At 45.5% G+C, this 27,771-nt stretch overlaps 1 protein-coding gene across 3 annotated transcripts in view; it reads right to left on the bottom strand.

The window, feature by feature from the left end:
- The window catches only part of lancl2 (LanC lantibiotic synthetase component C-like 2 (bacterial)), a 40,904-nt gene extending 17,336 nt beyond the window's left edge, over nt 1–23,568 (bottom strand). Inside the window, exons 1-6 of one of the 3 annotated variants that reach the window (XM_035412826.1) lie at nt 23,036–23,568; nt 21,808–22,144; nt 10,654–10,771; nt 9,744–9,951; nt 8,394–8,541; nt 182–328 (exon numbers count right to left, since the gene is read on the bottom strand). In XM_035412826.1, the coding sequence (XP_035268717.1) occupies nt 182–328; nt 8,394–8,541; nt 9,744–9,951; nt 10,654–10,771; nt 21,808–21,975 (789 nt within the window). In that variant the 5' untranslated portion in view covers nt 21,976–22,144; nt 23,036–23,568. The other 2 variants (XM_035412827.1, XM_035412828.1) reach the window with 2 other exon arrangements.
- Nucleotides 23,569–27,771: the final 4,203 nt, after the last annotated feature.

The raw sequence follows: 27,771 nt of genomic DNA, 5'->3' as shown, positions 1-27,771 counted from the left end.
GAAGAGTAGGCTTTTTTTATAATGTTCATTCAAAATTCTACGTCAGTGTTCTAGAACTCCATTGCTTTTAATCAGCGGTAGTGATTGTTCTATCAGCATTAGAATGTTCAGGTAAGAATGTTCCAATCACACGTTCCTCATCTTACACCCTAAAGGGTTGAGCCCCGTCCCGCAGGCTCACCTGCATCAGCATGTAGTAGATCCCTGCCAGGCCGTGCGCCGCGCCCACGTACTGCTTCTTGTGCCACTCGTAGAGCAGCGGGCACCTCTCCGACTTCTTCTCCTCCCTCGACAGGTTCTTCCCCGAGTCCAAGATCGCTCCGACCACCTGACGAGAAGCCATGAGACAGGTAAGGCACACAGAACCTCCCAGAAGCAGCGCAGCTCCACGCTGTGCCACTGTTAACTTGAAACTAGCTGGAACATGAAACTAGTGGGAAATTGTGTCCCAGTTGTGTATTTGCCGCTGTGTAACAATCATTGTGCATCTGGTTCATGAATATTTCATAAAGTCTCATTTCACAATGGTCCAGCGACAAATTGCTCCTTAGGAATAAACAAAGGATACAAATCAAACTGAATTCATGTAGTTATTGTACTTTTTTTTTTAGTCAAAAAAATGGATGGACAGAAAATGCATCAATGCAACATTCCACATTTAGCTACAATGAAAGTGTCGTTTTAAGTCCATTGACCGGTGAAGACATATAGATATTGTGAAAAAAATAACAAATATATAAGCATGAAATGACAGCATAAAACATGTTTCCAGCTGGAAGAGGTCACAATCTAATGCCTCAGATGTTCAAAAGCATCCGTTTAGCCAGATACATTTAATTGCAAAAGCACAGTAGTTAATTGGTGTAGCTCTTGATTTCTATGATCAGTGTGTTCCAGAAATGACAGGTACAGAAAAGGCAGTTTGATCAAATGTACTTTTTCTAAATGGCACAATTATATTCTAATTGAATAAAATTGTCTTATAACTGAATGAGGCACTCAGTAGCATTGTAGAAATGGACAACTGTCATCTAACAAGAATGCCATGAGTACAGCCAGCATTTATCGCTGGAACAAAGGCCTTGTCAGCTTTTAACAAAAGGTTGCATATGAAAGGAAGAAGGTTACTGAAAGAAATAAAGTTAAGGATGAAACTCCCATAAGCAAAGTTATTGGAGGTTAATTCCTTCAGCTTTGGCTCAATATAATTTGTAAAGTGGGTTCACCTAAATGTGACATTACCTAAACTTTTCTTCTTTTCTTTTGACTGAGCAGAGTTCCAAAGTCACATTTTCAACTTTTCATCAAAATATTCAGTGGTTATGATTCATGAACGTGTGTAGATGAGTCTCACGGTAATTACCACAATCACTATTCTCTATTCAATATTCATTTTTTTTTTTTTTTTGCAAAAGTGAGTTTATATGCACTGAAACAGGTGAGACACTGAGTACAGTACTACAGTATTACTCACTGAATACATGAGTCCGACCCTGTAGAGTTACTAAAACTAAACAGACAGTTAATGTGAGTGGAGTACTAAACTCCAGCTGTGCAACAGATAAAGGATTAAATAAATACCACTTTCAAAACAACCTAGATTCAAGGACAGATTTTTGCCATTTTTAGCATCTATCAAGAGTAAAAAAAAATTTTTTTTTTTAAATACAGAGTTACTCTTTCAAATGTGTCAAACACCTTTCATCTTTGATCTGTGTTCAATTTCAGTCGCTGCCGGAATCGATCGGACGGCCAACCACCTACACCCCCCCTCTCAGCTTGAAGAAACTGGTCGAACGCAGCGGGGTGGATTTCCGAATCGGCCCTGTGACAGGTCCTGTTTTTCCTGTGTTTGCCCCGCCCACTCTCTGCGCTGTCACGCTGTGACGGCAGATGCCCGGCAACAGCCGGCCCCCAGGCCTCTCCTCCAATGCCAGTGAGTCTGCCTGAAACACACAATCAGGCCACTCCCCCTCCCTGCACAGCGTGCGCGCAGCCCGTAAGAAGGCCCATTACCACTACCTACGCAGGAGGCGGAGCCTCAGTCTGTCAGCTGACTGCAGTCTGAGAAAAGCTGTTCCTTCAATCAGCATGGGAGGCGGAGCCCCAGTCTGTGAGCTCACTACAGCCTTTCAGAAGAGATGCTCCTTCAACAGTGTTCAATCAACAGAGTGGGCGTACCTACTGGCCCTCCTGCCATTGGGGAAGAGTCTCACCCACTCTCAAAGAACTCACAGAGGCGGAGGGCAACACCCTCTCAAGCTCTTATCCAATCAACAAACAGCTTACAGCAACGTCCAAACGTTAAGCAGCAATGGAATTTGTCGAAAAGAAAAACAGGAAAATTAAAGCACACACTACGGCCACATTCTCCATTCTCATTCTACTCTATCTCGAAAATGCAAGCAGATATGAAGAAGACCAGAGAGGGCTAACCGCCCTGGAGTTGACTCTTTCACCACAAAGCTTTTACATACTGTCAGACAGGCGGCCCTACCACTCACAAATGGCCGTTCAATAATTCTGCCAGATGATTGGCAACAGCTGGGCCTTAATGTGTCAATGAGCACATCGCTGCCCCAGTGTCACTCCAGTCCAATTTATCAGTCAATGCAATGCATATGCCCTTGTAATAGTACCTAATTAAGCAGAAAGAGCAGTCTGGGGGAAAGCAGACATGGAAGTCATCCAGTGTCATTTGACAGTGATACTAACGACATGCATTTTTTACACTCTCCTCTTTATCACCTCAGTTTGGAATGTGCAATAGTATATCGGCACTTATTGCCTCAACCTCTATTGATTCAGGAGAACACAGACGAGCATGTGTTCTCGGTAGCATGTGATGTTAGCCGCAGCTTCCTATCACACTGAAGATCGTAATTCGTGCTTGCACATACATAATCCTGAGGAAGGCACTTCATGTTTTAGCATTTATCAAGTGTAAAGAATTTTATTCCAGCACCATTATGTTAGGGGACTGAAACCCAACCTTAGCACCACACAGCGAGGCTGCCGGCCACAGCCAGCCCAAAGGGTCTGGACCTCATACCAGTCTGTGTGATACCAGACCGCATGGGCCCCTCTCTGAGCTAAAACGCTGCCTTAACAGAATGAGCCATCCAGCAGCCCCAACAACACACAGTTCTAAATTACTGATACCAATCCCGACCACTCTTTGAAAACTATGAAACCAATCAGAGTTGGTGAAATACTCTGTACCTCTACGTCCTGACACAGAGGTTGAAGCAGCAAAAACTGGGCCAAGCTCTGAAATATGAATGTGCTGCCTCAGGACAGTGAGACCAAGAAGCTCCCCTCAGATGGAAATTTTGAACATCGCAGCACAATGTGGTCAAGAACTTTTCTGCTGGACAAATACATGTCCACTGGCCAACTCAATAAAGTATGAACTTCTAACAACCGGAAACACAAACACACACACCGACTAAAATGCACTCAGTAACATAAAGACACTCGCATTACCATAGATAGACACATTTAGTCTGAACACACTCACAAACGCAATCACAAACACCAAATGAAGACACCTGTTATTCCCCTGCCCCTCCACAGAAACAGCTCAACAGGCTGTGCAGCAGGGATGATTTAGCAGGGTTAATGTGCATGAACAGTAAAAGGGAGGCTTCACTCTGTTATGCAGCTGCAGCAATCCAGCCGCACATCTGTGTGGGTTTTGCATGGGCGCTCAGGAAGGCACAAACGCAACGCAACATCTGCGCTTCACGCAAGCGCTCTGAGTCCAGACAGACGAGCGGGTACGGAGCATGGCGCTAGCACCACGCCCACCAAGCAATAATCACTCACACCAAGGGTTTCATGAGGAGAGAGAGAGAGAGAGGGAGTGGGAGAGAGAGAGAGAGAGAGAGCAGTGAAGTGTGTGTGGGTGTGTGTGGTGAGATGGAGAGATAGAGAGATGGCGTGTGAGATAGAGAGAGAGAGAGAGAGAGAAAGGGAGACAAGGACAGACAGGGACAGAGAAAAAAAATCAGAGGAAAGACTTGAAACTAAGGCCAGCCGACAAAAAAACCGCACCAAATGCTTGCCCTATTGCTTTCCTATTCTATGATCCAGCAGCAGTGAAAGAGGCATGTACACTGGATGCCTGGCAACGAGAGTGTGGGGTGAGGTGGGGTTGGGCTGGGTGAGAGCAGCTATTCGGCCGAGCGTGCTCAGTGAGCCCAGTGGGGTGGGCGTGGCCTCTGCAGTGATTTCTTTGTTGTGAATGGGCTGGGAAGTGCAGCATCAGCATCGGCCTGCATTCTCCGTGTATGCAACATCATTCTCTCTGTGTGTGTGCGACATCATTCTCTCTACGTGTGTGACATCATTCTCTGTGTGTGTGTGCGACATCATTCTCTCTACGTGTGTGACATCATTCTCTCTGTGTGTGTGCAACATCATTCTCTCTACGTGTGCGACATCATTCTCTGTGTGTGTGTACGACATCATCCTCTCTACGTGTGCGACATCATTCTCTCTGTGTGTGTACGACATCATCCTCTCTACGTGTGCGACATCATTCTCTCTACACACCGGGGCTTCTGTGGCACAGCTGAACAACAGTAAATAACAGAAGAGACAGCCATGACAAACCTCCTCAAATATGAGAATTATATGAGAAAACAGGTCTACTTAAACAGGCCCTCGCGTGAGTAATTCTGGAGAATCCTGTAACCCACAGCAGCACTGTGTCGGCACACATACGTTTACCTCATCATCCAGACGCCAGAGGACGCCCGCCAGCTCTGCCGAGCTCTTAACACCCCCTCTGACCCGACGGGACCGCCATCACACGTGTGTCACGTGGGCCGTCACGCCTGTCCTCTCGCCCCCGCTCGTCTGCGACACGGGACCCGCGGAATCCGCGACGGTGCGCGTTGCCGGGGCGACGGCGGTTCCCCGGCGCCTCAGGGAGCTGGTCTCCGGGCCGGGGAAGGAGGAGGAAGCGGGCGGAGGGGACCCGAGCGCAGTCTTAATTACTTCCCTCAGCCGGCAATAAAGGCCAATCAGGCGTCAGAACTCTCCGGCAGCACGGCTCCGCGGGCCCTCGCTCGTCCTGTGGGCGCCCATTCCGCTCAATGAGACCGTCAGAACCAATCAAACCGCGGCTCGCTCCTTTCACAGACGAACGAACGAAGTCTCAGCCCTAAGTGAGAGCGGACTGTTTCGTTTGCGTTCCCACACACCCAGGCCCCTTTAAACTCTCCTCCCAAAAACGAGGGATTCGCCCCGCCGTCCGCCGCTCCTCCCGGGGGCAGGCATAGCCGTTTAAGAGAATTTGTTTATTTACGGGCTTAATTAAACACCGGGCGCGCTCAGAACCTTCCCTGCGGCTGCAGGCAGGAAGCATCAGAAATGCAGTCACATGACCGCCACTGTACACACAGACCCCGTCACTCAGGTGGGCTCTGAGAGACAGGGGAATATCTTAACTGGTGCATCAGATGAAGGTAAAAGGATTAGCTAATTCATGTCTTAATTAATCACACAAAAGCCCCATTTGGGTTCTCTGCTGACTGGGAAAACAGACTCAACAAAAACAGCTTTTTCACAGACTAAACAATTACAGGTTCTTCCAATCAGATCTCTCAAGCTCCCAGTCATTGTCCCAGTCACATTGTCCAATCGGATCACCCAGCCATCTGGATTGCCTCAAAGGACAACCGCGAGACGGATCCACTTCGTTCCGGAACCGTCCCAAGGGCACAGCCAAATCTGTTCATCCAGAAGTCGTTAGTGCCCTCACGCATAAACCGATCAGTGACCGCAAAACATGTGGGACTAGGGGAAGACATGCTGGATAAGAAACACCAGACAAGTCTCCAAAAGGAGAAGTCTCCGAGAGCACCCTTAATCTGAAACCATGACAACCCTTTTAAAAGAAGTTTCATGTCGTTTCCATTTTTAAAAGATGCCTCCGTCTATTAGCTCATGCAAAATTACACAACTGCAATATTTCCATCTCCTCTCTCACGTCCGCTTCCAAATATAAAAATACGGTGGCGGCATGAATCAAGTAAATGAAGGTATCCAACTCACGCCAGCGCTACCGTGATGCATAGCCTTCCCGTGCCATTTTCCTTTGATTAAGAATGTTTCAGAGCAACGCTTCGAGATTTTCATTTCTTTTTATCTTAATAATGCATGGCTCGCGGTCCTGTCTCCCTACAGTAGGAGGTGATCGTTTCTTCAGCGGACGAGATTACTCCCACCCTGCGACGCAGACGGGAAGAGGACGACCCCCGCTCCAAGCCCAGCTTCATCAGTGCAGCCGGGCAGCCGCAACAAAGGCCATTAATCTTAAAAAGGAAAGCGTCCCACGTGCTTCAAGCCAGCTAAATAAGAGAGGACTAAAAAGGTGCCCAACAGCCAGGACAGGCAAACTACACTCTATGGTCTAAATTCATCTCAGCTTTGCTGTGAAGAGGTCATCACTGGCTGGAGAGTGCATGCGTGTGTGTGCGTGAGCGAGTGTTTGTGTTGGCGTTAATGAGCGAATGACTGTGTGCGTCCTGATTTTTCAGTGCTGGCATATGTGAGTGAAGATGTCTCTTAGTCACTTCCGTGTGTGTGTGTGTGTGTGTGTGTAATTGTAGTGTGCATTTCAGTGTTTGTTTATAACAGTGAGGGTGTTTATGCTCATCAGTGCATGCATGTGTTTGTGAGCTGGAGAAGGTGAATGAGTGTCTGTGTATGTCAATGAGTGTATGTCTGTCTGTGTGTGTATTTGTGGGGGGGGGGGGGTGGTTGCCCTGGATACTGGCCAGCTTTTGAGAGCCTGATAAACAGATGGATATTAATACAGCAATCTATGACGGCCCTGCAGTGCTGTACTTTGGCATTTGGAAATGGAGAAAATTGCTTTCTGTTTTAAAAAGGTGCTTTCTAAGCACAGCTGAAGTGCACCCCCCACCCCTCCTTCCCCTCCCCACTGGGTATTCACCTTCTAAGTGTGTCTCAAGCTCTTAGCTACGAAACAGCAGGCCTGGTCTATATGAAGGCCTGAACACTGCAAACGTTTTAACCAAACTCTGATATTTATAGACTTCGACAAGCTCCGAATTTCGATACAAAGCCGAAAACCAGCTGTAATTACAGATGGCTTAATTAGTTTGCTGAAATCAACAGAATGCTAAAAGCAGCCTTTCAGACTAAACAGCAAAACACAACACAAAATGTTCTCAATCCACAACATTTATAATGATGCAGGGGTTTTTTTTTTTGGTTCCATGCCAAATATGCAAAAGACAAGATGAGGTTCACTAAAGCCACTGCCCACTGACACAAAATCTGACTCGTCATAAGCTCAGTGAAGGCTAAATGGACAGTGGTTATTCCTGGTTGTGTGGTATACCACAGCTTTAACCTGTCAGATGTTTAACCGCACTGCTGTGGATGGTTGCGGTCAGACGCGTTGTGGACCAGGTTCACTGGGCTGACAGGAAGGCGTTGGCTTTGAGGCGTGGGCACGCCCTGGTTCCCCCTCTCTGACTCTGAGATGGGGGTGCTATTTTTAGCGGGCGGTCAGAGAGGAAGGCAGCGGCTGGCCTGCCTGTCGTATCGGAGCAGGAAGCGTAGGCCCAGGTGACAGCCAGGCCCTCTCTGGAGAGTGTGTCACCTTCCCACTGCTGACTGCCCGACCGGCCTCCGCTCTAATCCACCCTCCCCAGATAGTCACAACTGCAACCCTATTACACAAACAATCTCTCACACCGCACACACACACACACACACACACACACACACACACGGTTTATACACAATCTACACACACACACACGGTTTATACACAATCCACACACACACACACACGCACACACATGCACACGGTTTATACACAATCCACACACACGCACACACATGCACACGGTTTATACACAATCCACACACACGCACACGCACACGCACACACATGCACATGCACACGGTTTATACACAATACATGCACATACACACATGCACGCACACACACACACACGGTTTATACACAATCCTCACACACACACACACACACGCACGCGCACGCACACACACACACGGTTTATACACAATCCTCACACACACACACACACACACATATATATACACAATTGACACACTCACAGACACACATAAAACACTCACACTCTCACACCAGTGCACATGAGCAGGATTTATCCTTTCTCCTCTGCTATGACAGCAGCAGCAGGGCCTCGGTTTGGACACCGCTGTGCTGGGAAGCGAATCACACACATCGCGCACACAGCCCCCTGCACGCCCACCTCCCATCTGTGAGAGCCAGGGAGGGAGGGAGGGAGGGAGGGAGGGAGAGAGGGACAGAGGGAGGGAGAGAGGGAGGGATGGAGGGAGGGAGGGCGGGGGAGGCTCACCTTAGAGATGGTGGCCTCGTCCACGGTGCCGGGGCCCATCTCGCTGTTGACGTAGAGCAGGGCGTACAGGTACCCCGCCCGGCCGTACAGCAGCTCGTCCGGGAGCTCAGAGTCAGAGCTGACCACCGAGCGCTGCAGCTGCAGCAGCCTGCCAACCCGAGAGAGAGGGGGACACGGTCAGCACAGAGTCCCAGGAGAGCGCACGCAGACACACACACACATCCAATACATACCCACACACACACACACACACACACACACACATCCAATACATACCCACACACACGCACACACCCAATACACACACGAACACACACACACATATCCAATACATACCCGCACACACACACACACACACATACACACAAAACAGCCACACACCAAAAACACGCGCACACACACACACACACACACACACACACAGGCATGCACGCACCAAGCACACGCTCGCACACAGCCAGAAGAACACAAAGAACACAAATGCACACAATCTCGCACGGAATAGCCTGCTTCTGCACTCGCACGCGGGCCAAAACAAACATGCGATCCGACACACCCGCCCACACGCGTCTGTGTGTGAAGAGGCCGCCCGCCAGCAGAGATGAAGCGTCTTCCGGCTCCCTGTTTAACACTTCGAGACTGCGGTCCCAGTCGAATTACGCAGCGCTGCCGGCTACGAAGTTCTGAGAGCGCGAGCGCGAGCGGAACGCCGCGGTTCACACGCGCTAGGGAACGGGGCGCGGCTCAAAGCAGCGAGGACGCCCCGCTCCACATCCCGGGAACACCGACGTCGCCATCCCAGCCGTCTGTCTCGGAAAATAGATTTTTTTTTACACCGAAAAAGCTTGAGAGATTAGGGTTTACTGTAATTCAATCAACCCCTCTGCAGTGAGCGGTAACGCTTCATCAGTATGCTGGCGGGTTCCAGCACCGCGCATATTCGATTCAGAAAGCAGTACTGCCCTAGATGCTCTCCAGCAATGCTACACAGTAATCCCATCACACACAGAGACTCGTTTCCAAATGTACAGCGCAGTCACTCTCCTAAACACAACATGTACCATGATGCACCATTCCCCTCTTGCCGCACAGATGCCGATTGGTTAGTTTCCGCCAAACGTCACTCAACAGTCGCGCGCAGTCACTCGTGTGGTTCAGTCATTTTAAACAACGACCTGCACCTGTACAACACACGGCTCAAGTATAAACGCTCTGCCCATTGGCGAATGTCACACGCGACGCATAACACGCGAACGACGCAGACCGCGCGGAAGCACGGCGCAGCCCCACGACGCAGCCCCGCGACGCAGCCCCACGACGCAGCCCCGCGGCGCAGCCCCGCGCCCGTACTTGGCGAGGCAGTCCTGCGACTCGGCGTCGCTCTTCAGCTTGTGGTACGCCACGGCGCCCACGGCCAGCGGCCCCGCGTCGCCGCACAGGAAGGTCACCCGCCGGCCGTTCAGGTTGCGCAGGGTGCGCTTGACGTAGTCCAGCGCCCGCTGCAGGTGGGACGGGTCCTCGGTGACGCGGTGCAGCTGCAGGTACAGCAGAGCGATCCCTGCAGGGGGAGAGAGACGGGGGCGAGAGGGCCCAGCCGTGAGACCGAAAAACGAACCAGCCCCGATCTAAGATACATTTACCATTTCAATGCGCCATCCTGCTTAACTATACACATGTTAATGCATACACACCTGTTGTAGGTATGCATATCCTCAGGCATATAGACAGACGGACATGTATAGTTACAAAATCAGATGTGTACACAGCAATAGGAAGCATTCGTGATATGAGGGCTATCAGCAACAGAGAGACAACCAGTTTCTAGTCATATTTGTTTAGCGAGTTGTGCACTCAAGAAGAGGCGGAGGTACAGTGAGCTCCATAATGTTTGGGACAAAGACACATTTTTCCTTGATTAGGCTCTGTATTCCACAATTTCAGATTTGTCTTTGTCCCAAACATTATGGAGCTCCATTATCAGGTTTCTGTCCAAACAACCTCACCTTTCAGGCTTGACCAGACCCTGAGCTCACATGTCAATATGGCGCATCCTTCAGGAAAGTACATTACTCACTACAGCCAATGACTGCCATTTCACACAAATACACTTGTGTGTTAACCATGGACCACGAGGCAGGCTGCAAGGTTTCAAATTCGTGTCGAAAGCTCATTGGCTCTCAGATGTTGGGATTTTGAGGGTGGAGCATGCAGATTTGTGAAGCAGGAAGGTGGAGGTCCTCTAGCTCCCCCCGCCCCTGACCTGTCCAGCCGGTGTAGGTGGAGAAGTCATGAGGGTCGGCCGTCTTCAGGCCCTCCTCCATCTGCAGCAGCAGATCTTTGATCTTGCTCTGGACCTTCTTCTGGAAGGCCTCACTGATCTGAGGGAAAGAGAGAGAATAGAACAAAGCCCACACATTATCCCTCTGAGGTGTAAGATCAGAAATGAATGAGAAGACTGTTCTTAACTGAACATTCTAATGCAGATGTAACAATCACTACTGGTAACTGAAAGCAATAGAGTTCTAGAACGCTCACTTTCGAATTTAGAAAAAAAAAAGATACTCTTCAAAGGGTTAAATGATATACATGTTAAATTCTTCTAATGTCTTGGATATCGGGGGCATAGGACTAGCTCTGCTTGTTAAATAGGACACATATGCTGGAATTTTCTAACGTCACAGTACACAGATAATCATTTATACGAGAATAGTACCAGACCTGATTGTTAAACAAGAGCTACACGCTCAATAATGCTCATGGCTCAGATAACTGAATGACCTGCTATGAGAGAAATGCCCCTGATCTTGGCCTGGGGCACACGTTGGATAACTCAAAAATTGCCTGCACACCTACACCTGGGTAACAGTCATCTTTGGTAATGAATTACCAAGCACTGAAGCAAACCCTGACACAGTACTACACACAAAGCTTTCACTCAAAACCATTTCATTACTGTCAAGTGGGGTAGTGGTGAAGTTCCACCGTTTCACAATTCATTGCTGTCTTTTTTGTTGTTTCAATACATAAGTCAGGCAGATGCTCTCATCCAGAGCAGCTCACAATGCAAGAGGATACAAACATTATGCAAATGTACTTTTACCCAATAGGAAAAGAGGGAGGAGAAAGATCCTTTGGGTTATGAAGCGCTATGACAAACCTCACAAAGCCAGACCCGTCTTTAAACCCAGCTACCGTCGTATCTGAGTGCCGATCACCGGCTCATCTGAGATGTTCTGGAATCCTCCGTCCGTTTAGAACGCTGTCTCTCCTACACGCCGGTTGTCACGTCGGTCGTCGTGCGATGCCAAAAAGCAGAGAGTGGAAACGGAGCCAGCAGAACAACAGAACAACCAAACAAAGAGCCGCGCCTTCGCCAAACGTCGCCGTGGAACAACGGACGTCACTCTGCGGCTGTGACCGTCACACACAATGGCACTGGGGGAGTCAGGTACCGAGACGCAGGGCTGAACTACCCGCTTTGAGACAGAAAACAATGCCTGTAAACATAATCAGATTCAGAGATGGGGTACGATTTGGAATATGTGCGGATCAGGCCGCAGGCATTTGAAAAGCCACACGGATTCAAACTGCCCTGGCGGTCTGAACCTCCGTAGGTCTCAAAATGCACAGGGCCGGACGGGGCAACGTCTCCTACCGCAGCAGTGCGGATCTGGGCAGGATTCGGACCAAAATCCTATTCATCCGGAATGTGTCCCGAGTCCGGTTTGGCCCAGTCAAACGGGTAACCAACACAAACCTGGGCAAAATCACGCATAAATTATAAATTCTATGTGCCAACCCGAGGACAGACAATACTGTGATGTTCACACTGACTAGTGACAGTGGTTCCCAACGCTGTTGCTGGAGATCTACCCTCCTCAGCCCTAATTTGGCACAACTGACTCTACTAATTAGCAGCTCGATGAGATCTCTATCTGTTGAACGATGTGTGCTTTGTCAGGGTCGCAATGAAAACCTACAGGATAGCAGATCTCCAGGAAAAGGGGGGAACCACTACCATAGGAAATGAACATATTTAACAGTCACAACTCAAAAATGGCATATTTTGCTAAAGCACTGGTTCAGAGAGCTTTATCCGAACCCCAGGTTCTGACCAGGCAATATTCAAACAGGTAATAATGCATGAATGCTGACATTTGGCACTACAGATTGGGAATAAGAGAAAGTCAGATAAAACATGGTTACTAATAAAAATCAGAGATGCTCAGCCATTTTGTACTGGGCGGTAGCAGGCTGCTAGCAGACAACAGGTGAGCTGATCGATGGGTAGACAGGCGTGTCAAAGCTAGCCCCACTCTCCAGGCTTAAACCTCGTTACAGATGAGGCTGTGTGGCTCACGGTGATGGAGGTGTGAATAAAAGCAAGCAAATGCAGAGCCTCTTTCAGTCCCACCCACCACTCCCTCGCACTGCTATGGAACTCAGCAGCCGACACAAATAATAATAAATAATAATGCCTTGCATTTGCATAGCGCTTTTCTCACACCAAGCGCTTTACATAGTGATGAGGGGGAAACTCGCCTCAACCAGCACCACCTGGGTGATGCACGGCAGCCATTTTGTGCCAGAACGCTCACCACACATCAGCTGAGGAGGAGTGGGTGAGAATCATTTTTGGCCAGTTAAACCCATGATTAGGCAGCAGGCTGAGAGAGCCGGGTCAGGAATTTAGGCAGGACCCCGGGGAACCCCCTACTCTTCGCCATAAGTGCCGTGGGATCTTTAATGACCACCGTGAGTCAGGGCCACGGTGTAACGTTTCATCTGAAAGACAGAACCTCCTAAAGCACAGCGTCCCCATCACTGCACTGGAGCACTGGGGCATGAAAATGTGAAGTCATATTTCAGCGACCAGAAAACCAGACAAGGAAATGGCAAATCGCAGAGGAGCCGTGGAGATAATCCGCCAACACGCAGCCTGCAATCTGCTACAGAGCGATAGCATAAAAATCACAAACCCGGACCCTCTGCTGACCTTAAATTCACACACGTGTTTTTGTTCCCTCAGAGTTAAAGCCATGTTAAAGCTGATTACAGTTCTGAAATCACAAGAAATCTCCAAGACAGATGCTAGATTACATAATATTTCCATTCATTTTTAGGAGATGACATGTCTATGGGCGGTACCCTAGCAGGTATTACATACACTACTTTACAATATACAAACCAATCACATGTGTCCATCTGTATTTTTTTATCAATAGAAGTACCTGACCATAATAATCATGTTCTTAAATTCCATTAGACTGAATAGGAAATCAGAGTTCCCAAGCACTTCCGTGCAGCCCCAGGTAGCTACATTACTGGCTATATACAGTATACAAGCAAATAAATGGCACCCTACAATTCTTAGAAATGCACACAATCAATTAAATTTGACATTGTGAAAGTGGTTCCTTAACACGCATAATAATAATAGCAGCGAGCATCAATGATACCAGTCAGCAGAGAGCTGGGGGGGAATGAGCAGACTGAACGCTGTCGCGGGTCCATGTCAGTGCTACGCGGGAATAGAAGGCCCGACAGACAGGGATAATCCTGAGGGATAAAGCCTTCAGCTGAGCCGCCGCTGGGCCCCACTGAACAGGCACTACCAGGAGACGGGCGCTGAAAGCACTGCGTTCCCAAGGGTTATCGGCAGAATCCAAATCCCCCACGGGCGGGGCCGACCGAGCGCTGCGGGGGTGAGGGGCGGAGCCGACAGAGCGCTGTGAGGGGCGAGGGGCGGGGCGAGGGGCGGGGCCGACAGAGCGCTGCGGGGGGCAAGGGGCGGGGCCGACAGAGTGCTGCGGGGGGCGAGGGGCGGGGCTCGGGGGCGTCAGCGAAGAAACAAGCTGCCCAACCGACAGGATATCCCAGCCTCTGCCTGCGCATACTGTCCTTTCTCTTTCTCTCACTCATACATGCTGGCATGTGCGCTCTCACACGATCTTGCACAAGTACGCGCACCCCCAAAAACACATACATACGTGAACGCGTACACGGGCCCATGCGCACATGTACACACCCTTAAGCTAAAACTCCCATGGGCTTTAAAATAAGCACATTAGGTGAAACATCAACACGCGCACAACTGCACTCCGCCCTGCTCATGCACAGCAGATCTATATTCCTCTCATTGTGTACACTCCACAGCATTTGTGACATCTAATACGTTTGAAAAAATACACGGGGAATCAGCGGATGCGAAGAACAGCCATCCGTGACGACAAAGGAATAGCATGCGGGCGCCACAGAGAAAAAGAGCAGGGTGCAATATGGCTCCCCGGAGGATTCAAAGTTCATTTTCTCTCCGCGCCAGCGGCCTATAGAGTCCGCATTTTATCACAGGACATTAATCAAGCACGTCCCCGCTGTAATAAATATTTCCCCTCTCATATCCCTATGAAAAGAGCACTGCAGCGAATAAGCAGTTTGCCATATCAGACAACCGGCTCTCCAGGGCCAACTGCAGCCTATAACTACTTCATTGATTTTTGATCAGACCTTGAAACAATAAAAACATAAAAAGAACTGAAATAAATCTATTTTGAAGAGGAAGAAAATGCTGCATTATTTTGTACTTTTGTATTTTTGTATTCCTTAGCTATACTATAGCTATAGAAACAGGAATGGGAAATGACAGATCAGGGGAATATTTTATTCCAATGATGAAAAAATAATAAAAATAATTGTAAGGATGAAATAAGGAATTGTGGGTAATGTTAAGAACTGTAGCAAGCAAGATATCTAAAATGGGTTTTAAACCTTCCCATAGTAGAATAATCACTAAAGCAAAAAAATAATAATTTACCTGACGTTCCCTTCTAAATGTATTTTATTGCTGGTAAGCAAGCATCTGGGTTCCCTTTGACAGACAGCAGTGGCTCTGAGGACAAACCCCAGACAGCAAGTGCGGTCCCTGGGGCCCATCTGGCAGAGGCCAGGGCCCCGACAGCAAGTTGGGTCACCTCCCATCGGCTTCCCAAACACCTCAGCGGGGGAAAAAAAAACGCTTTTAACTGAGAAGCTCTGAAGTCCAGCCTGCCTCTCCCAGCCTAGCAGACACAAGAGATCAATTTAATGAGCAAAGACGTCCCCCAGGGCATGGGGCTTTTGCCAGGGATGTCCAAAATATGCCGCTCTCTCCCTCTCCCTCCCCCCTCACCGCCTACAACCCCAACCCTCCCCCGCCTTAAAATTCTGTCTTCCCTCCCCCGCCCAGTCTCTTCAGCATCCCTGCTCCTGCTCGTCCACATTCAGCCTTTCCACACCGGAAATTTGACAGGCAGGAGAGGCCTCAAGACTGCGGGAATCTGACTCCTCCCTTGGCCTAGCTCAGAGGCTTCTCTGAAAGGGAGAGGCAGTAGCCGCTTAATCAAAACCAAAACTTGCGGCACTATCACGCTTGACGCTGAAGCCGAGCGCGCCTTTGACAGCGCGGGGCCTGATGGCCGCAGCCAGCCCGTTTCCCCATCACTACAGAAAGGGGGATATAGGCCTAGTGAGAGGCTTCTCTGTCGGATTCAACTGATTGGACACAACAGACCGCAAAACAACAACACCTTCACGACACCATCGGGCTCGGCTCACTAGACAGGAACACAAGCAGGGCGAGACACCTGTTGACTCCACGCCATGCCAGGAAAGAGAGTTACGGTTTCCGGCAAGTGGAGGTTAACAAGGTTTCTTTACAGACCCAGTTGGTAATGTGTCATAGGCACGTAGGCGGAGACTAGTGAGGTGGAAAACAAACCAGCGTTGGCCATTGTTCTGAATAGGGACCCACTGCAGATAATTGCTATTTTAGTATTTTAATAAATGACAATGTCAGCAAATTACATTCACTCATTGCTTCCTAAAGACCAGAGGTAGTTCGGCATAATAAACCGAACTGGACTCGATTGTCGTTCTTATGCGGTTACAAAGTGAAAAAATGATCCAACTCCAACAGTGGCTTGAGGTACTGTATCATTCCCTGACATTTTCTTCTATCTTATTGAATCCCCAGGTAAAAAAACCACATCAACAACATTATGATCCATAACCCTGAAAAGTAGACTAATGAGCTAGACTAACTAACTAGCCTAGCTAGCTGACCATAATCAATTGGTACCACTTTGAACGCTCGACTGCAGGAATAGAGTAATGATACAGGGCAGTCGACTCATACATATGATTCCCCACGATGGCACATTCTGTACTGTAATTCTCCACTGTAACCCTCTCTGCATTCCCTCTGTCTGACTAAAGTGTAAAAACAACATAAGGAGGGAAATCTGCCTGCTCTCCTTGAAAAAAGGCTTTAAATTTCAAACTGCAAAAAGAATTGTCACCAAAATCAACCTCCCTAACGGAGGGTGAAACTTCTCATTCTCCTGTTCTCCTTCTCTAAACTTCAGAATAACCACAGGTCAAACCTGAGAGAGCTTCTGCTGACCCGCTTCCGCCTCCTTCAGATCCGCTCCACCTCTTTCAAAAGGTCTCAACAAGGAAAGGTCCGTGACCGAGCAGAAGCGGAGAAACCTTTTTGTGCCTGGCGAGGACCAGTAACTCAACGGCAAGTACCCATGATGCCAGGAGATGGCCAGCAGTCTTCGTTTCATCGGTCCCCGAGCGCCATTCACTTCAGACCCAAACATGGCCGACGGCGCATGTAGCCCTGCGCCGCAGCCAAGGATGAGCGCAGAGAGGAGTAAATCAGCTTTACAAGGACGCTTTATAGAGCCTTTCGCCATTCAAGTGCTAGTTTTAGTTCGCTGGGAACTGTGTGACCGACTCTGACAGTTTAACGCCCTTTCTGGAGCAGCGCTGCTATCAAAAGAACAGGCAGTTCTTTTTTAACTGGTGGACTTCAAACATCATTCAATAACCACAGTTCACTTATATTTCCAAAATTTTTATTTTCTTTTATTAGCCGGCTGATAGGAACTGAATTATGGTTGTACCCTATCTAAAACTTGAATCTGATTTTATACCGCACATAAATATCTCAAGTGATCTAGAGGCCAGGTGTTCAACCCAAGTGCTCAACCATATGACCTCAGTTATCCAGCCACCTCACTTCAAACGACCTCACCTAATATAGTACCAAACCTTATCCAATTTGCTCATAGTCATCATTATCACAATACTGAATAATACCTTAAACTGATAAAGCTTATTTTTGGGTAGGCTAAACAGTGTTTAGCCTACTGACAGACAGTAAGCTTTAACAAAGCAACAACACTCTTCGAGTTTTGAAAGAGATGTTAAAAGAAGAAAATAAAACATGTAGATAAAACATGTAGCCTAATATCAGCACCATAATTCATTAACCCAGACGGCATACGAAAATGCTATACACAAAGAGAATTTTTCATTTTTCAAAATATGAGCCATCACATCAGCATTGTTACACATCTTCATGTAGCATTTAACACTAATTTCCAAAAGGCTATAAGTGAATAACACCGTACACTAAACGACAGATTTACTAAGACTGCCACAATCTACAATGATTGTAGTGAAAAATCATGTCTACTAGCAAGGTATTGCTAAAAGTAAAGCACAGACACAAGTGCATAGCTTACATATATATTGCTATCACTATTAAAAGCTTGTCTTGTGAATGTGGTGATAAAAAACTATTGAACAGACAGAGCAGTGGAAAATTGGGAGCACTATAAATTCTTATGAGCCTAAAGCCATTACGGACTGTAGCCTGAAGAGACACAGCCATGGTGCTGGAACTGGAACGTTTTGTAGTTCCAGGTAATTTTTTACCTCATCAAATATTAATCTTATTGCATAACCCGGGAGCCCATATGTTTCAACGTTTTTTTTTTTTTTCCTCTGAACATCTCTGAAAGGAATGCTCGAGAGGAAATTACTGTCCAATCAAATTTGCCCATCACCATTGGCAAAGATGTCACCTTCCAGCAACACAGCAGCCGCGGCTGTGCCCCCTTGCATAATTGAAGACCCGATTAAGTGAATTCACCAGCACAGTCGGTCTTGATAAATCCTATGCCATGGTTCACAAATTCATGCATTTGTGTACTATGCTCCCAATTTGAGGCCTTTACATCTGAACCCCAAAAACTTGTAGGTCTGATGTAGCTACCAAAACAAGCCTGCTGACATGGTAGCTCGGCAGCTTGTTATGATTTACAACAATATGGAATGCAATATGGAATCCACACACCTTGTTCTCAAGGCCTTAATTGGCAGCTGATTGAAAAGAAAACACAAAAACCTGCAGACACTGCAGCCCCCTAGGGATTAAGTTTGACAACCCTTCTAGGCTGTTGCTAAACTAGAGGTTACTGGGACAGCAAAGGGCACGTGTTCTAGTTCATTTCAGCATCAGAAACTTGTTGTCACCAGTCATTGTGACATGCACTGGCTAACACCCAAACCCAGAGGTGTGACCCTCAAATCCTGGAGGGACACAGTGTCTGCAGGTGTCTGTGACTTCCGTTCAATCAGCAGCCAATCAAGACCTTGAGAACAAGGTGTGTGAATTCTTTAGCCAATCAACAGACCACAGATGCTGAAACACACCAAAAATCAGCAGACACTGCAACCCTCCAGGCGTCTGGCATGTGTGCTCTAACCCAATAAGCACCTCACTCCCCCAACTTAACCTATCATTTAATTTACCGATCCACTTTACCAGTCTAACAACCCTGTCAACACCACTGTCAGAGCTGTAAGTTGAGACTCAAAGTTAAATGCTGCATGCCCCATTTCAAGAGTCATTATTCATTATAGCTCTAGGCTGTACAGTCAGACTGCCCCAATATACCAGGAGTCCATAGCGAGCTGTGCCATGTTCCATTTTCAGTAAATTAACTGCTAATTATACTTTAAGAAACATTTACCAAACCGGACTGGTAGTCTCTTTTGAACCAAAAGCTCCAGATTAAACGGAATGCCCTCATACAAATCGCTAACCCTGGGCCTGTCTTGCTTGCAAGGTCAACATCAGATGGGAACATAGCTTACAAAAGCTCTGACAAAGGCTTGAAGAAAGCTAACAAACGTTTAAAACAGCATAGGAAAGCAGCCAATCAAGTATAGGGCATATGTATTTGTTGAGGGAATAGCAATGTCTGAGGTATGTCTCACTATCACATAGTCACTGAAGCCAATACTCAACTAAATTCAGCACATTTTATAACTTTCCAGTAAAAAGATGGTGCCACATTATTAAGGTCGGGGGGTATTTTTAGTCCGATAAAAAAGAGGTTAAATGATTCCACAAACACAATACCTTGCTCTGAGACATTACAACAGACTCCAATTGTTTCATGATTCATAATCCTACCCTCTGCTACTAGCAGGAATGAAAAGATTCACACAAAAGCCTCATTTGGAGATATTCAATTACCTTCCTTGGGGAGGAATGGTTTTTTTAATGTCCGTTTAATTCCTCACAGGAGAGAGGCCTGGCTTTTCCAGGCAGGCTTGTTAATCAGTTGGACTCCGTCCAGCTAATTTCCTCTCAACCTCACTTACCAGGAAGCGGACAACACGGCTTCATTTATCACAAGCTCATCATCACCGTAGGTACAACGGAAGGGGGATTAAAGCTGCGTTCACACGGATCAAGGTAGACAGCAGATTAGAGAACTGAACTTTTGCGACGGTACAGGGAAAAAATAGGCAGGAGGGCACAATGGCAAATAAAATGTATGTTGCCGTGGTGATGTTGCTCTGTGATTGTCCTATAATACGGGCCATTTCCAACATGGATAGGAAAAGGATGATCGTGCTTGGTACAGCTCTTTATGCATGCTGGAGTAAAAGGCAGCAAAATTGATTTCTTGTCTTCCATGTCCATGTTGTGTTTTTTATGTTGTGTCACACCCAGACCCTGTTTCACAAAGCAGGATTACAGAGTTGGATGTTGGATAACTCCTATGAGTAAAACCCAGAAACCTCCCTATTATGGAACTTGGGTTCTACTCAGTGTAGCTATCCAAGTAATTCTGGATAGCTAACCAAGTAATTCTGCTTTCTGAAAAATACCCGTTTTAGAATTCCGTTGAATATAAGGGTTTAATGATTTTCAACTTCAACGCAAGTGCAGTCTGTCGTTGTCATTCACGATATTTTTTGCCGTCCTAATCGAATTTTACTGTTGTACTGTGGTCCACTATACTGGCATCCGGTTTGAAGTCTACCTTCTACCAAGATCCACGTGAACGCAGCATAAGGAAGATCTTTACCAGAACAATGTAGGCCCTTCAAGTTTCAGCAAAGTTCAACTGTACCATACCCCACGAACGAGCCAAGAATGTGATGTTCATGTGCACACATTCTTCATATTTTGGCAGCAAACTGGCATTCACAAAACGGAACGAGTTTCACAGTTTCATTGAGAAATGTATGGCGGCTTCAGAACCACGGACAGTGGTTATTGTGGCCTGAAGGCTCGGCCACTACATTACAAATTAAAAAAATTACAGTTAAAACAAATAAACAAACAACACATACGCACACACGCAAATACAAATAAGACGTGCCAGGACCAACTATTGGTTTTATTACAAGATTTAGTTGAAATAAATATTACAATACCAAGATGAAAGTGCATCATGTAAAAAATGACCCCTAAAATGCACTCGTTACTACAAAAAGAGAGTAATATCTCCTGGTAATCTCCTTATCTTGGTGGCAGTATTTAATTATGGAGGACAATCATTCAGCAGGAGTAGCCATCCTCTCTGGATTTAGTTGCATAAACGAGAGCCCAACTGCAGTTATTACCCCATCTGCTAGCTCACTATCTTATTAAGGCGATGCACTTGGCAGAATTTAGAAAACAGATGAAAGCAAAAAGAAAGTGTACAATGAATGGTACTATTGTGGTAATGGAACTCGTGTAAAATGTCCGATAAATATGCTTAAACTACTGATAGAGATTGACATTTCATAATGGAAAAGTGGTACACGGACAGAAACTTACTACTTTTTGCAACTATTTGGTGTGCAACACATTGATTAGCCAGATAAATATTGTTAGTTATCTTTGGGTTTCCGTAACGTTATATCATACCTTACGTTATCAATAAATCCAATTTCAATCGCTTTCCAACTGCCAAGTAATTATTAGATTAGCTAGCCTACTTTTTGTTTTTAATTAGGCTACAGGGAATTCGTTGCAGCTAGCCCAGTACAGGCCTGACAGCGGTTTTGTTAACAGATTAACTAGCAAGTTAGCAAACTATCTTATTGGCAATATATAACTAACAGATAAACAATTGTAATCGGTGATATTTAGTTATCAATAGCTAGCTAAGACGTTACACGACAGCTTTCCCTGGCAAGCATATAACTTTAGCAAGCTAGCTAGCTAGCTAGACTAGCTGGCCAAATATCGTATCTAGGTCTCACGTAATATTCGATTTAAATGAAATGTTCTGACCTTTCCATTCCCGTCAAATGGTTCGTTGCAGTCACTGTCTGTTCCTGAATTGGATGTTGTGCAGGCTCCTTGATCCCAGTCCGGGAAAGGGTTGTTAAACGCTCGCTCTTCCATCTCCGAATCCGATCCCGACACCAGTTTCAACCTTTTAGACATGTTATCTCCCATCTCCACGGCAACTCGCACAGGACAAATTTATAAAGGCTCTCTTACAGCAGTCAGCCTGGGAGTACAGAGGAAAACGCGTTTTCCACACAGAGACCTGTCAAATATTAGCCGTGAGACAGTGGTTCTGAATGGAACACAGTCAACGCTGGTCAATATCTGGAAGGCAGTACTGAAAGGAAGGGAGGAGATTTTTAAACCATAAAGCCAAAAGAAAAAGCAATATTCATTTGTAGATGTGGTCATTTGATTTCAAATGCATAAATCTAAAGTCTAAATCTAAACTTCAGTTTTGACAAAATGCTTCAGCCTTTTGAAATAAACTCAGTATGTCAGTTTAATGTACAACTACGATTTATCGACGCTAAAATAGCTTTTATAGTGTTTTAATGTGATATTCGTTTTTCAAATTAACTCTACGACACAGTAAGTTCCTCAAAGTTTTAAAGTCGGCCTACTCAAGTTAAGATAAAGAGTCCACTACTATTGTAATTGGTTCATTTCATTACCAAAACACTGGAAATACATATTATAAGTACCACTTTTGTGCATATATAATGACCATACAGAGAAAGGTTGTTCTCTTGAATTAAAAAAAAACATTAAAAGTACAGACAAGTTTATCCATTCTATCACACACAACTGCAAACTACTATTTAGACTATTTTGAATAATGTATTGTCAAATATTTATTTCATTAAATGTCTATAAACTAGTCTAGTCATCGTCAAATAAACTGAAATAGCGCTATTCTGATGGTGCACGACGACTAGTTAAGACAATGAAAAACTCTAAACGTTAGCAAAGAATTCGAAGCGAGTGCACATGTATGTTCAATCACATTTTCTTATGTAGGCTATTTGTTCAGTCAACGAGATCTACGTTAAGCAATGTGTAGTCTATTCAGATGAATTTCAGAAGACTGAAATGCAACAGTAATCTATCTAGGCTGAAGCAAGCTTAGCAGTTCGGCGGCGTGCGCATCCTCAGCAGAAAAATAGCCGTCTAGAATAACCGTATACATATGGACACACAAATAAACAAAAGTGCAAGTCAGGCTCACCAATACTTGGCAAATTAAGTCCTTTAACCAGAAAATCTCTCCCGTTTTCCAAACGCTCCATTAAACACAGACATAGCCTTGGTTTCAGTTGTTACAGCACCCAGGCTCTAGTAGTCTAAAGCACGTCCATCAATTTCTTTATGATTTCCGTCCGAATCACACCGCCGAGAAACTGTAGGCTACAACGATTAACTAGTTAATTATTAATTCAATAAGAGTAATACACGGTTGATCTGTGTCTTCAGAAAATCCAACATAAGCAGAGCATCTCCCCTGTAGTAGGCTATTTCCGGGCTCCGGCTTTCCTTGTCGTAGACGGTGCGAGTGGTCTTTCGGTTCAGAAATCCTAGCGTTTGACAAGCTTTGGGAGTGAGTCGATGCCACCAGACCAGCAAAAAAGCAGATGTCTTTCGCCAATTTTGACAAAACTGAGTCACGGCTTCAGAGGAAACAGATGGTGATGCTGCAGCTACTGATTTGCTGCACGCTTGCGGATTAAACAGCACACAAACCCATAAACCTCCTTTAATTCGTTATTTTTCATTGACAGAGCACGTGATTTTGCCGGACAATACCATTTATTCTTCATCTTTGCATTCTTCGTGCATTTTCTGTTTATATAAATAATAATGACTTCTGTGATTAGTTGTAGATCCTGGTGATGTTAAGCGTACATAAATAAACCTCACCAGGAACTTTAATGCAATTTAGATATTTTAGAATAATTGTCGCATTAATAATGTCAGTCTATATTGTCACAAACTAATTGGAACGTTAACAGCCGTGATGCCATTGTTTTTTGTAGCTCTTCATATGGGACCTTCGATCGTCGCTTAGTAACAGCTAAAACGCATTTATTAGAGGTGATTAAATATTTACCCAACATGTCATTCATGCAGTTGGTTCTGTGCATTGTAAAACTAAACATTCCTGAAACCTGAGTAGAAACAACCAGTGGAAATGGACCAGTGGATACATCGGATGCAAAGCACGGGAATGTCAAATGCTTCTGATAGTGCACTACGCGTCTGAAAATATAATATAGGCGAGATTAGGATATGTTCCACAATGCAATTAGCCTTTATATTGGCTAAAAGAGTGGAAAGGCAGAAAGATAGACACAGCTTACTGCGCAAGAATGATAGACAGTAGCCTGTGTAATTTCGCCAGAGGGCTTCTAGAGACTCCTTGTTCACAGTCGCAATCGTTAGAAATGCGCACGGACGGTTATTTATACAGTGCACGTGGTCCCTGAAACGTATTCAGCCGAGCAATAAAATAGCGCTGAAGTTCCACCAACTCAAGATCAAGCGCGCGCCCGAGGGGTCACAATAGACTAAGAAATAGGTAAAATGTGCGTCGCACACAATGTTAGTGCTGCAGTGCGTGTGACTCCCCCCGTCTACCCCAACCCAATATAGTCACACAAAGGCACACCTCCCGATAACCTCAGCCTTCTCCCTTTATCTTTTCCTATTCCATATTAATTAATTACGTATTCCAAATTCTACTGGCCTTGTCAGCGGGCACACGTGTAGGCCCACATTTTAAATGTGAGCCTACTCAGAAAGAATTCCTCAATTATGATAATACAATGCACATGCTACAATCGAATTCTTGCAATTCCAAATTACAATTCCATGTATCAAAGGGAAGGAATAACATCCATTTAACCCGGCAAAGTGGTTATGCTTCTGGCTGACTGCTCCAAGTTTGTGCAACAGAAATACTCTTGAATTAATCATGATGTGCAGACACATAAGAGGTATTCCCTACAGCACAGATACAAGCATAAGCATCATCATCACTGTGCTAAAAGGGCTTCATTGGTTATGTCCTGCTTGAATGACTCAGAGCTGGTGTGATTTAAATGTATAAATACATTTTAAGTCAGACCTCAGATGTACATCCCTAAATACCATGGTGCCATTCTAAAGACATGAACTGTTATTGAATGTAAGCAGGGCATGCAGACACTGAAATACATTTAGCGCACTGTCAATCAGCAAGTACAGCAGACATGGGTAATTACTAATGAGCTTTCTCCAAAGCATCTGACATTTTGATGCATAAGGTTGGTCATAGCTCATAGGCAAAACACAGAGCCATGTCATGCCATATAGTGGGATGCGAGTATGGCAGATGTATATTCATATTCAGCTCCTTTACCTTAATTTTCACTTTAAAGTTTGTATGTTTTCTTGAGGAAAGCCTCAGCATATTCATGTAAAGCCAACTGGTAAATTATGATAATAAAATTCTATTTATTTTTTAGTGTGACAATATTTTTATTTGTATTCAAATACTCTTTTAAATATTTCTAATGACCCTTGGATATTTGCTCTGCCATGTGTTTAATCTGTCAAGACTGCAAGACATTGTACATGTTTCCCTAAAGTTGAAACAGGCTGAAAAAGTATGGCTTATTATGCTATACTGTACTATTATTATACTGTACTGTACTGTATGCATAGAAAGTGATGCCTGAATCTCTGGAAGCGTTTCTATTACTTGAATCCCGTGGTGTATGGTGTTCAAGAGTCCAGGACCCCCATTTAACAAAGCAGGCTTGCTGAGTTAGCTGGATAACTGCACTGAGAGAAACCCAAAACCCTCCCAAATCTGGAACATGGAGTGAAGTAAAACAAGCTTTTCCAGGTTTTACTCAGTGCAGCTGTCCAGCTAATTCAGTCATCCTGCTTTGTGAAATACCCCCCAGGACTAATAATCCCCCATTTCCAGGCCAGAGCCTGGCACCAAAGGCAGGTGGCACTGCTGAGAGGAAAGCTGGTGGAGTGGAGCAGATGGTTCTCCGCTGAACTGTGCCTTCAGGTGCTTTGGCAAGAGACAGAAGATGGGCACTAATTCACCTCGCTCTGACCTTGAAAGCTAATTAGACTCCATATTCTGGCGTGAGGAAGAAAAACCACTCCATCTTGAAAAGAAGAGAACAATATGGCTCACTGCAATACAAGTCACTTTTCTGACATTTGAAAACATTTTGAAAATGTATGCAGAGGCAAAATGACAACCACTGTACAGCCTGTGACAACCTGTATTTATTTATAATTAATGGCAGCTGATCAATCAAACATTAGCAGATCTATGCAATTCCCCAGAGGAAATTATATATATTTATTTGTCAGGTTGATACATTTATATTTAGAGTTGTAGGAAAGTCTGCTTTACATGATTTAATCCCAATTTATTCAGTATTATGCCACAAAACACTGACTTGTTACAATGATGATGGATATATGGATATGCAAAATTAATGTTTGCACTAGCAGCATGAATTCAGAATGAATTAAAATCAATTTAGATGCAGACTTGGCCTTTTAGAAGCTGTGAGGCTGATACAAATGGACAGAGTCCCTTGAGATTATGAAATCTGACATTGCTCTAGCACATTAATGCTGGATTATGCTAGTGGGAGGCAGTTCTGTAGTACCACTCACTAAAGTACTTTTCTTTGACCGCTAAATATATATTTATATTAATATTTTTGTTTGTGGGTTTCCAAATGGCAAGACGCCAAACAGAATGTGTGCACTGAATGGATTTATCAGATACGCAATATAAATAGCACACCTTTGCAAAGACCCAAATGTTCTCTGTGATGGAGCGGCAAGCAGCAAAAAAATCCATTTAACACAGGCAGTGTTTACCGATCAAAACGTCTTTCGTCTTTCTAAAACTGTCAGACAAAATGGCTGAAATGCACTTTTTAAAATAAAAACTCAGAACTCGTGTGTTTGCAGATGACCTGAATGGGTAGCAGGCTGACAGGAAGAAATAGACCGTGATGGAGGAGGGCATATGATGTCCGCTATAAACGACTGCCGTGAGATAGATGAGCCGTTGGTGCACAGTCCTGAGAAGACATACCATGACAACAGCATGACAATGAGGGTAAACAGAATCGCTGAATGTACTTTAAACAGCAGCAGAATCCAACAGTAAATGCAAAAACTGCAATAAATTAAGTAGAAATGTAAGAACAATTCACACTGAGAAACTGCTATATTAGATAAACCTAAAATTTTACTTCAATTTGTTACACCTATATATATATATATATATATATATATATATATATATATATATATCTTTAGGATTTCTCGATTGAAAATGTGTAGGATCATTGAAATGAACCTACAAATATTCAATTGAGAAAACTTAGAAGAACATAGGTGTAAAAAATCAAATTTAAATTTCAGATTCATCCCCCCCCCCTCCCCCCCCCCTCCCCCCCCATACAGATGCTTCATCTAATAGCTATGAAAGCAATTTAAAATGTCTGAGGAGTGGCAGAGAGGAGGTTCAGGAGAGCATCAGCTGCACATAGCCGATGGAAGGACTCGCTCGTGATATGACCTGAAGTGTGATGCAGCCTGAAGGCTGGATGAGGTCAGACAATCGGGAAGGCAGTTCCATCCGCAATCGGAGAGGGGGAGCCTGGGAGCCGGCTACAATCGGGAAAGGTTGTGCGGGACACAGTAATCCTGCGGCAACCGCAGCGGCGACGGAGGATTTCAACACTCGACCTCGCGACAAACACCACCGCTCTGCTCTTACCGCTGCAGGGAACAGCACTTCGGTCGATCCGCGCGTGCTGCGAAAGGTCACCGCTATCAATTTACCGGACATGTTCGGGCGCTCGGTTTTTAAATGGGGCTCATTTAAAAGCAGGACAGGTTTGATCTGCATAACAATGGACGGGTTTCGTCGTGGAA

This window comes from Anguilla anguilla, chromosome 4, assembly GCF_013347855.1.
Source record: "Anguilla anguilla isolate fAngAng1 chromosome 4, fAngAng1.pri, whole genome shotgun sequence".
Taxonomy (NCBI): Eukaryota; Metazoa; Chordata; class Actinopteri; order Anguilliformes; family Anguillidae; genus Anguilla; species Anguilla anguilla.
Note: the sequence above shows the minus strand (reverse complement) of the source record. Positions and strands in the feature narration are given on the sequence as shown.